The 11,587-nt window shown below is 49.6% G+C and overlaps 1 protein-coding gene across 4 annotated transcripts in view; it reads right to left on the reverse strand.

Annotated features, from left to right (window-relative positions):
- PMEPA1 (prostate transmembrane protein, androgen induced 1) overlaps nucleotides 1-11,312 on the reverse strand; it is a 54,458-nt gene extending 43,146 nt beyond the window's left edge. Inside the window, exon 1 of one of the 4 annotated variants that reach the window (XM_074157002.1) lies at nucleotides 11,007-11,312. In XM_074157002.1, the coding sequence (XP_074013103.1) occupies nucleotides 11,007-11,109 (103 nt within the window). In that variant the 5' untranslated portion in view covers nucleotides 11,110-11,312. Of the gene's footprint in view, nucleotides 1-11,002 lie in introns of all 4 variants that reach the window. The other 3 variants (XM_074157003.1, XM_074157000.1, XM_074157001.1) reach the window with 3 other exon arrangements.
- Nucleotides 11,313-11,587: the final 275 nt, after the last annotated feature.

The raw sequence follows: 11,587 nt of genomic DNA on the forward strand, positions 1-11,587 counted from the left end.
CAGCGTGATCCCTTCCCGAACAAACAGAAAGAACAGGAGGGGATGAAAAGCATTTCCAAACCCGTGAACCTGCTGAGACTGGAGTGCACTTGTGGTCTGAAGAGCAGCAAAACCCTGTGGTCAAGTCAAAAGAGAAATTCCTCAAAATCCACAGGCGGCTGTTAACCCAGCCAAGAGACGTCAGCACCCGCAGGACAGATCCTTCCCACACTGCACAACCACATAGGCTGAACCGAGCCCACGCAGGCATGTCTCCCTCAGGTGTCAAAGAGCTACTTTCTGAGCTTAAATTAAATAAATACAGTCAACTTTGCTTTTTAAAAAAAAAAAAAAAAAAAAAAGAAGCTGCACTAATAAAAAGCTTATAGTGAATCTATTAAATTGAGGCTGTCCTTTATGATTATTGTTCCTTACAATTCAGGCCCGGATGGCAAGTCAATGGATGTTGAGAAGTATTTATCAGTAAAACCCATGAGAATGATGAGGATTAAAACCTATCAGCAAGACAGGACACGTTTGTAACCCCACAGTTTGCTCTGTGCCTCGCTGGGAGCAGGCAGGAACCCCCCTGAGACTTCTGCCTCCCTCCCTCCCCCATTCTGGAGCCCATCTCTGGCACATCAGTCAACAGCACAGCCATCACCTGCATTCCCCGCAAGATCTGGAAAAGGTGCAATTTGTATAAACTGCTATGAGTAAGTCACACTAGAGAAATATAAAACGTTCATTGCATTACACGCCAGTGATCAGTACCGCTACACCTCGTGTGTGTGTTTGAGCACGCTGGAGAGGAAGACACAGCTCAAGAGCGCATCTTCCAATTCAAGCAAAGTCTCATTACACCAATACAAGTGCAACAACAGAAATGAGATTCCTGTTTATTATATGAAATATTATCGCAAATTAAGATAATTTTACTTTGTGTGAAGCAAATGTCCATAAATCATGTTGTCCCTGAAGTCTCCTAAAGGAAGCATCTAACAGGCCAAGGTACTTTCAGAGCTCAGTCCTAAAGAGCCTAATCTGTATATGCCGGTCTAAGTTACTGAAGCCAAGAGACCACCTTTGGTCAGGTGGAATAATGATGGAAAGAATGAAAAAAACATGGAAAGAACAGGACCTGCTCCTCCAGGAAAGCAGCAGAAACATCTGTCTTCAGCAAAGCTGAGCCCCTGCAGCTTGGGCCAGCGCCAGGGTCGTTGATGCTCTCTGAGTCTCAGGAACCGGGTCTCATCCCACCCAGACTTGTGAAGAGAATAAGGAAATCCAGCCTGGTTTCAAGTCTGGAGCATGCTCCAGGAACAAGCCCAACCCTGGGTCACTGTAGATTTCATCCCCGCGGCTCCAAAAGCCAGCTGGAGCCCCCAGCACGGTGGGAAATGGCACGGGAGGGTGCGGGAGGATGGGGGCACAGCTTCACTTTGGGAGTGCTGTTTTTTGTTTTATTAGAAATAACAGTATTAATCATAATATTAAACAGAAACCACTAAGGGGGAGAATTTCCGTAGTGGCCCAGCACAGAGCCCAGCCCGCAGCAAGCAGCTTCCCCAGGACTGTCCTCGGCAGCCGGAACCACGGGTCCATTGCACACGGATGGGGGAGGCAGCGAGCAGATTCGGCAGGATGGTTGTGGAAACTCGGCCTTGGAAATCTTAAGTCTTAATGCTCAGCAGTTAGATGTCTTTTGGGAATCCATCCAAACGCACTGCTTCCTTCCCACTTGCCCTGCAGGTAAATCTAGCATGTGGCTTACACAATCTGTTGACTTAAATAAAGCAAGGGCATAAGAAGAAAGCTGTTCAGACATCAGGAGAGGCTCATCAGTCCTTTGGGCAGAAGTCTGGGTCACGTCCCCTTCTGCTGGCCGGGGGCCTGTCCGCCTCCGTGAGAGCACAGCCTTCAGAGCATCAGGAGCAGGACAACAAACAACATGTTGCCCAATTTCTCCATATTTTTGGCCAGCATCGATGCTTAAATTCTACTTACAGAAAATTGAGTCTGTGAGCCCTGTGGTCCAGTTGAGTCCTTTAGAAATGAAACGCAAATGAGCAGTGACCACATGAGTCCCGCAGGCTCGGGGAGATGGGTCCACAGCCACCCCCAAACCTCACGGCGCCGGTACAGCGCACCTCTGGAGTGACGCTCGTCCACCATGCAGACGTGGGCCGTTTCTGAAGCGCTGTGCTCTGTGAGATCTGGCTGGATCCCCCTCTCCCAGGGATGAAGCCCAGCTGCAGTGCCAAGGTGTGGAGCCGGCAGGGACTGGTGGGACACGGGACGGAGCCAGCCACGGCTCCATCACCCTGCACCCCACAGCGCTCCCTGCCCCAGCTCCTCCCAAGCTCCCTCCTTTGCACCATCCACTCAGGCACCCAAGCACCAGCCCCGGAGCCCAGTCCCCCCATAGCGAGCAGGGCAGGGGCAAACTCTGTCTCCCCCAGAGCAAAAGACTAAAACCTGAACAAAGCAATTCTGAGGCGGCTGCAGCCAGGGCTGCTTTTGTTAGTGGAGTTACGAAGGAGAAAATGAACTTTCACACTAGTGATACGAGACAGAGGCAGAGGAAGGCTACCTTCTAAGATGCAGGTTGTCTTCCGCCTGAGATTTTAAAGCACTGAAGATGCATTTGGAAGGAAAACCGACTCAGCTGACCACCACTGTCTCTAATAAGATAGTGTACCGCCATTCTGCCCAACATGCAAATGAGAAACCCTAACACTGATCGTCAACAGCAAGTTAATTAAGTATTAAGCCAAATTCTGCATGTAAAGTACGTAATGTCTGAGGTCTGCAACAGCAAAGAGCTGGACTTTGCTACCACAACTACTTATAGTGCAAGTTAATCTCTAAATTTTAAGGAATTTAGAAGAGACTACCATAGCAGTTATGATGGTGAGCTCCTTAGGAGGCAAGCTAGACACTCAATTCATCTCTCATATCAGACCTATGTTAACATTTAAATAGGACCTACTGTCATGATCTTTAGCAATGAGCAAATGTGGTTTTGAGTAATGGTTAGCGTTACTTAACCAGTTATACTCACTAATGTAATTGACACCTATTCCATCATCCTTAATACACCCACTTCTTTCTCTGATACCATAAATAGATTAGAAAAGTTTCTGCAGATGGCCATGACCCCATTTGTTTGTGCACTTAGCCATGTATGAATCACTCTTGGCTTGTAGCAGCACTCTGGAATTACTGAAAGATAACTAGTCGGCACAGACACCAATAAATGAATCATGCTTTCCACAAGACCAAACCTTTGGGCTTTTACAGAATCCAATTACAAAGTAAGAAGAAAAGAACAAAGAAATTACTCAGTCTATTTGCACAAAGTCATGCAGAGTTGATTCATAGTTTTACAGAATTATTACTGACAAACATTTGTAGGGGGTTAGAGTAACAAACCAGCTACTTAACGTATTGGACGGAATGAAGAGATGGAAAAAAATCCCCACACCATGTCCTGCAGATATTCTTTAAAAGTACTATTGATTTTTGTGCAAGGACCTCTTTCCATTCTTGGTATGCTCCAAGCCTGGTGGGTAATCAACTTTCACTCTCTGAGGCTAAATTCTTCTTTGCTGGGTTGCTTGGGCCAAGTTTGCAAACACGGAGAATCCTATTGCCACTGCTGAGTGCGCACACCTCAGGCCAGCAAACCACCACGGGCACAAGTGGGATCTCCTCAACCGAGCACAGAGCTTCCACGCGCAAAAGCACTCGCCTTTCTAAACGCACACTTTTGAACATACACCACAAACGAAAAATTAGCCAGTCTGAGGCATTTTATTAAAGGTATGTGCGAGACCGAATACACCGAAAGCAAATGTGTGAACCATTCGAAAGCACTGTGGCCATCCACCGACACCGACACCTTGTGAGGCAAGTTTCAAAGGATGTACCGCCTGTGACAACACTAGCACACACCACACACAGGGAAAACCACTCCCTCTTCTAGACGGAGCATAAGCCTAGCCTTGTATCAAGGAAAAATTGGAAGCCTGAATACTTGGAGAAAAAAGGAGATACTGTATCGATTACACCCATAGCAATGTTATCTTGCTGTATGCAGTGAAACAAACTACAGTTAAATTAAAAAAAAAATCTAAAGGTGAAGGGGGACTTGGTGCCAACCTGAGCCTGGAGCATGCATCCGTGCATTGGTTGTAGCATCTCTGAGCGTAACAGCTGAATTTACAAGTCTCACGGCCATGCAGTCTCACACACTTCACTTCAGCATCCTGTACCACAGAGATGTGCAGAATAACAGGGATAAAGTCCAACTGAACAAAGTCACTGACATTTTGGAAAAGTATGCAAGTTAAATGTATACATGATGCTATTTGTCTAAGGCCGTCCAGCGATGCTACCCTCTACATGTCACTGCTGACCCAACCTCATGGGCTAATTTAGCTTGCACATGATGTGTGCCCTATTCTACACACCAGCTGAACCTGGTCCACAAGCGAAGAACTGCCAGCCTGGTACAACTTAGAGTTACAGCTCAGCAGAGGCCACAAACAGCACCTGAAGAGCTACCACACAGCTCTAAATCAATTTGGGAAAACTTGCCTTTTTGTCCCCCACCCTTAAGGCTGCTGATTTCCCAAGAGAGGTATAAACTCTGCCCCAAACTGGTTGCAAGAAGGAAAGATGCTATGCAAGATTTAAATGAAAACCTTAATAAACATTCCCAATTCCTGCTCTCTCTCCTACTCTACCCATACTACATAAACAAATGCAACAAGCTATCTTGTACAAGAATATTTAGGTGACAACGACCTTCTCCCTCCAACGAGAGTTTATCTATCTGTGCTGTAGATAGAACGGGAAGAAAAAGGTTCCCAATAGCATCACTGCAGCAGCAGCAGGTTGTCTTTAGGGCGTTCGAGTCACTAGAATCAAGGTCTTCAGCAAGACTAAAAGGATGCATGCGCTAAACAGTAACGTGTCCTTTGGAAGGAAAAAAAAAAAATAAATATCTGTATCAGGAACTTGCAATATTAGGTGGATACTTAGATAAACACTGTACAACACACCACAGCAAAAATGCTAATGCAAGTTTAGGTTTCACACTGGAGATATTTCAAAAGATTTGCAAAGCTTTGATAATATTTAACATCTCTACTAATTTCCTTTTTGGTGTAATCATAAAATTACCATAGTAGGCAAAAGATCTGGGATGAACTACAAGTTCTAGCTGCCTCCGCAGCCAGCAAGAATAATGTGTGCTGTTACTATTTTCTCTAGAAACATACCTCTGCAAAACTGACTTAAAACAAGAAAAGAAATTATGAAACTGTCATTACAAAGAAGCATTTAAAATGCAGATCAAAGTGCTGCCTTAGAAGCTGTATTCCTTGCCAAATCATCAAAGCCCTCTTTACTCTCAATAGCTCCCCAAATCTACTGATTTGGATTATAAACTCCTACAGCTGAAATCTATCTGCTTTAAAAAACAAAACAAACCAAAACAACACCACCACCACCACCACCACCAAACCAAACCAAACAAACCCAAACTCCACAACTCCTTTCTCTGGTTACCAACTACTTCATTAACCAGTTCATTTTGAACTACCTTCCCGTATTACTAAATCAATTAACTTTCCCAAGTGTGTTTATACCTGTATACACACACAGACAGCACCCCCATACTTTTTCAAGTACTGACAACTCGTCAGCTCTCCGAGGTGCAGACACCTACAGCCACCGCGGTGCCGGCAGCCCGGGCGGCCATTCCTGCCACAGCAGCACCGTGCCCAGTGCTGGCATTGCCACGACGGCTGGCACTGCTCCACTGCACCCTGCGCTCGCCCGTCGCTCCTCAGGGAGCTCCAAGACCACCACTAGGTCCAGCGCAGCAAGGAAGCAGCAGCCGTGCACCATCAGCTCCGAAGGACAGAGAAGATGGGTCGGGTCCTGCTTTCATGGAGGGGAGCCTTGTGCCGAAATCCCCCCTGCTCCTCAACGGGGCCTGACTTGGCCATGCTGCTCGTGGCCAGAGCAGGTCTCTGATGTGTTTCCTCACCTGGGATCTGCCGAAGTGACCTACCTTCTGCCACCCAAAGTAATTATAAAATAATCACCCGGCAATTTAGCCACACAGACAGGAAGAACACCACATAAAACATCCCCGTCGACATTAATGATTCCTTTACTTTATGGACGTCTGGGAGTGTGCTTATGGTGTGAACCAAGTTTCCACTTAATTGCGGCAAAGTGGCCCTTGTACCTCTCTCCTCGCAAGCTTTCCAGCCAGGCTTTATTACTTTGATGAAACACGCCAACAACAGATGCATCACGTATCGGAGAACTTCAGGGATCTGGTAAGACAAACCACACACCATGGATGGGATTTCTTTCCAGGAAGCAAACTGGTAGTCAGTTTTTACACGAAACACCATTGCAAATAAATGACCTTTTTGAGATAATTAGGGTTACCAAATTCTGACGGTTGCTATTACCTGAAACAAGCCCAACAGACATGACTGTACAATGAGTTACTCAGGAAAGAAGCTGGATTGTAATTACTGTCTATTAGTGACACCATGCTTTTTGGTACTTCCCTTGGAAAGGTCTCCTCACGTCTATCCATTTATAATTTAGGTTTACAAATTCATTCTAAAACTGGATTTAACTAGCCACCAACTCTCAGCCTGGGAAATCTAAAAACATTAGCATATTTGGTGAGCAACAGCAAATAAGAATAAGTAAGAACATACATTTGTTGGTACTCTTCTCTCCATCTGCAAAGGAAGTAGACGTAGTTCAGCTAATTCAATATCCTGAAAATTTACAGATGAACCCAGCCCATACCTTGGGAATCCCTGGCTTTAAGGACAGGAATATGGTTGCTGTTTCCCACACACCCTTTAGTGCCGGACCTCTCACAACCAGGTCTGAAAACATATTACTAAATAAAATGACTGCAAATCAAAGGCCTATTCAGCGGGCAGAGGGTGCCTTCATGGCAGAAGGTCAAACATCCTCCTCTGAATATATCCTGATACCGACTGAAAAAGAAGAATTAGCCATGTCTTGTCTCTGCTTTGCATTATATATGATCACCTCCAAATTCTATAGGACCACCTCTGGTGCCGTGTGTGTGCCGGTCCTGCTGTGCAGCACAATGCAATCCAGGTGTTCACCCAGAGGAAAGATACGAAGTTTCACTATTTTCCTCCCGTTTCCTCCTCTGTGTCTTTTCATTCTCCCATTCAACACTGAGTATAAAACACTCAGATTAAAATCGTTGCCTGAGGGCACAAAATAAACTGTAATTTTATGACCCTCATGCTCTCTAGGCTCAGGGAATTAGGACTTTCCCTGCTGCCCTCAGTGCGAGAGGTGGGACCCGCAGAGCTGGGACCACAGACTGCAAGGGTCCCCAGGATGGCCAAGGGCATGCATAGACAGTCCTCGGGCCACCATAAGCAAAAGCCACACATGCTCTGCTCCTCCTGGGGCGCGCCTTGGGATGCTGATTGTGGCAAAAAGCAGCACTTGTCACAGAGACATGGCCAGAGCCAGACATGGGGACCTCGCCGGCGTGGCTGAAGCCGAGCAGAGATGCCACAAACTGGATATACTCTGTGTAAAGACTCTCTGGCTTGCTGAAACACTGGTAGCAGCTCTGGCTTCCCTCTGTGTCCCTGCCTCCTGGAGGAAAACCTGGAGGGGAATCAAGAAGTACATGGCTATTACCTACTCTGCCCTGGAAGAAGCCACTGCCATTGACACAGTGTCAAGAAAGAAACATATTTGCCAAAAAAGCAGTCTGAAGTGGAAAGGAGAGGTGATCCCTGGTTGAGCCATCTGTGTTTGGTTTGTTATTAAACCAAAGAATGCGAAAACCTAGAAGTCCTTGCTCGGACAGATGCCCGCTCTCGTGGCTTGATTGCCCCAGCCCAGGGATGCCGCCACAACACCAGCCTCGAGAACTTCTGCAGGCCGCGGGAACGGCCTCCCCGCCTCGCCTTGGTGTAACGGCACCTCCACACCTCCCCGCCGCTTCAGCCGCCGTTACCGCGTGTGGAGCCGCTGCCGAGAGCCGCCTGCCCTCGCACCCTGCGTCACCCCCTCGCAGGGACACGCAGTGCCTGGCAGAGGGAGGGTCCCCATCCTCAGCACCCAGAGCCCAGGGAGAAGCCCCTGCAAGGGCAAGGCGGGCGTGAGGCGGCGGTGCCGGCTGGAGCAGGCAGCAGGCGCTGCGGTTGGCACCGACCCAGCCGGCGACAGGAGCCCAGCTGCCCCGGGCCAGCAAGCGGGGAAGCTGGGCACACAGCCCCGCTCCGCTCCCTGCACCAAATAATTAGTTATTTACAGGCTCTTCCGCCACGACAATCACCCCTGACCTCTTTCGCCCAGTCGGAGCGATTAGAGACCACTGGCACAGATGTCTGGCTGCTTAGGGCTGCCCGGCATATCGGCACCACCACCCCAGCGGGCGAGACTCCATGCCCCCACCCCCAAAAAGCCCTTTTATAATCCTAATCTAGGAGCGCCACACACGGAAACCAGCTGCTTCCTCCATTGCAGCGCCGCAGCCTGGCATATGGAATAATGCCTACAAAGAAATATTTTTGGGGATCAGTTGTACAGTTAGCCTAATTAGAGAGTTAAATTAAAAGAGTTTACAGTTATGCCACTTTCCTGAAGCATTCCTGCATGGTAACTTTGGGCTAGAAAATTAAATAGCATCTGGTGGTAACTGCTATGAGGTTCCCTCAAAGTCATATTAGAAAGATAAATAAAATCAAGCCACTGAAGGGGGGAAAAAAGCTGTAAAATGAATTTATCTCAGGGATGCTCAATGCCATCCTTTCCACTGAACCCAGGTGGAGGACGCGATTGGGTAACATCCCCTGCAGCGTAACCAAAGCCCTCCCGCAGCAGAGGTGAGCTAACGCTGCCGGCCGTCAGTGGGAAATAAATCAATAACATCAGTGATAAAGAAACCTAGCCGAAAATGAAATAAGGAAGGCAACCATTAAGGGAGCTCGATCCAAGCTCCCAGGAGGTAATGGGAACTCAGTGCCTGTGTGTCGGGACCCCAGTACTGAGAGGGGGTACAGGCGCAGCACTGGCAGGGGACAAGCCGGAGAAGGACCGCAGGGGCCACATGGCGTCAGGCACAAGGTTCCCGCAACACCAGTCCAACCCTGGGCAAGGTGTCCCCCAGTGAACCTCAATGTCTCCAGCCTCTCACTCCCCCCCCATCCATAACTGGCACCTGCCTCCTACCAAGCCTTTCATATGCTGAAAAAAATAGGAGAAAAAAATTGCAAAATATGCTGTTTCTAAGAAGACAAGGAATTAAATTAAAAGCCTGAGTTGTTCCAACAAATCCTCGTGCCAAGAATTAGACTGGAAGAGAAGCTTTTTCTTCAAAAGACATCACACATTTTAATTCACAACTCTTATCATAACCATGAACCTCAATCAGACACAAAGTGAAGTCTCCCATCCTTGCAATTCTGTGGGACACGGTTTATGTTCACGAACTGGCTGACACAAAAAAAGAACTGTATCTTCATTATTTATACACTGCTATTGGTATGCGCATCTAGCCCAGCCTGTTAAAGTCAGGAAAGAATAATGGTCTATTCAGTACTGGTAGTGTTAATAAAATCAGGCAAATCCAGCTTAGTTTTGTCTGAACACGAATGAGATGAAATCAAGATTAAATGTGCATACAGGACAAAGGGTATGGTTTATGCTAAAATTCAGAATGAACACATTTTAGTACTCATTATACAAATGCTTACAGTCCTTCCCCAGGACTTAAGACACCTGAATTAAACAACGATGAAACTGAAGAAGGCAAAGGCAGATGATACTGGACAAAAGCCATCCAAAATACCAAGGGACAGATGCTGGCTCTAAAATACTCCTCTGCAGCCCCGCTGGAAGTAACGGGGCAAATCCTTTGCTAGCAGAAACAGGCACAGCTCAGCTGACTTTCCCCTACACACACCGAGTGCGAGCCTGCCCCGTCGCAGTGCCAGGAATATATGCAAAATCAAGACTCTTTCCCAAGTTTTCATTCTGGGCCATTTTGCATTAGTCTGTGTAGGGTTTAGATTTCACGGCACAGAACAAGATGTTAAGTGAGGCATAGTCCCAACAACCCACCCAGCCAGGGATGCCTTGAAAATCTTCCCTTTACAGAAAATACAATTCACTTTAAATTGCCAGAGAAACCAACTCATTTCTCTTTCCTCGGCAAAAATTCTCTTTCGCTCTCACCTCCATGCACTTCATTTCTAAGAGGGAAAGAGCAAACAGAAAAGTAGTGGATATTTAGGTCAGGCACTGAACTCACTGCTACTCCGTGAGGGCTGAAAAATGTTATTAAAAAAAGGCAAACAGCCCTTCGTAACAAGAAGCCCCCAGGGGCTGGAGGCAGGGCGGAACAGGTTCCCAAATACAAGCCCCACTTGGACGCCGCAGTTCTTCCCCACCCCCGGTAAGGCGAGGAGGGGGGATTTACACGGGACTAGTGGAGACCCCCAGCGGAGCCCGGAGCCCCCCAGCATCACCCCGCGGCGGAAGGGGGGGGGGGGGGGGGGGGGGGGGGGGCGCGGGGCAGGGGCGGCCGCACCGGCGGGAGCACCGCGGGGGCTAAAGGGGCGAGATGCGGGTGGCGACGGAGCCGAGGCGGGGACGAGCCAGGATTTCACAGGGCGATGCCGGGAGGACGCGGGGGGGCCGGAGAACGCGGGAGCCGCCGGCCCGGCCCGGGCACTGTCGCGCCGTGTCACACCCGATCCGGACACCGCGACGGCAACAGATGAGCGAGCACAGCGGGGGGAAAAATCGAACCCAAATCGCTCGGAGAAGGCGCATCGCAGCGAAGGGTCCCGGCGCCGCCCGCGCCCCCCCGGGAACTTCCCCGCCCGCGGCGGGGCGCGGGGCGCCGCCGTTCCCCCCCCCCCCGCTCCCGCACCCGCACCCGCGGCGTCGGGCCGCTCAGCGGCAGGAGGAGTACTTACTGATCTCCATGCTCTGGAACAAAGACCTTTTGCAGTTGCATGTGCAGGACACATTGGGCTGAATAGCTACGGCCGTGCTGTTCAGACCCATGAAGTTATACATTTAAAAAAAAAAAAACAAAAAAAAAAACACGAAAAAGGAGGAGAAAAAAAAAAAAAAGGCGACGGCGACACAAAGAACTTCACGGCCGCCGAGCGCTCTCCGGGCAGCACCACATAAAGCCGGGGCTCCTCCTCGGCGCGGGGGGGCGGGGGGAGGGAAATGCAGCTGCGATCAAAAATTGGAAATAAAAAACCCAGCCCGGCGCGGCGCAGCGCCCCCCCGCAGCGGGGCGGCGGGGCTCGGATCCGCGGGGCTCAGCGGGGCGCGGCGGCTGCTCCGCGCCCCCTCGGCCCGGCAAGCGGCTGGGCTGGGCTGGGCCGGGCCGCGGCGGCCCCGCACTTTTGTGGGGCGCGGCGCGGCGGGAGCGCGGAGGAGCGCGGAGGGAGCGCGGTGCCCGCCCGCCCGCTCCGCTCCCGCCCCCCGCGCTCATTCACGGCCACGGGGACGCGGCCGCGCGCCGCCGCCCGCCGCGGGCGGG

Source organism: Numenius arquata, chromosome 12 (assembly GCF_964106895.1).
Source record: "Numenius arquata chromosome 12, bNumArq3.hap1.1, whole genome shotgun sequence".
NCBI classification, from domain to species: Eukaryota; Metazoa; Chordata; class Aves; order Charadriiformes; family Scolopacidae; genus Numenius; species Numenius arquata.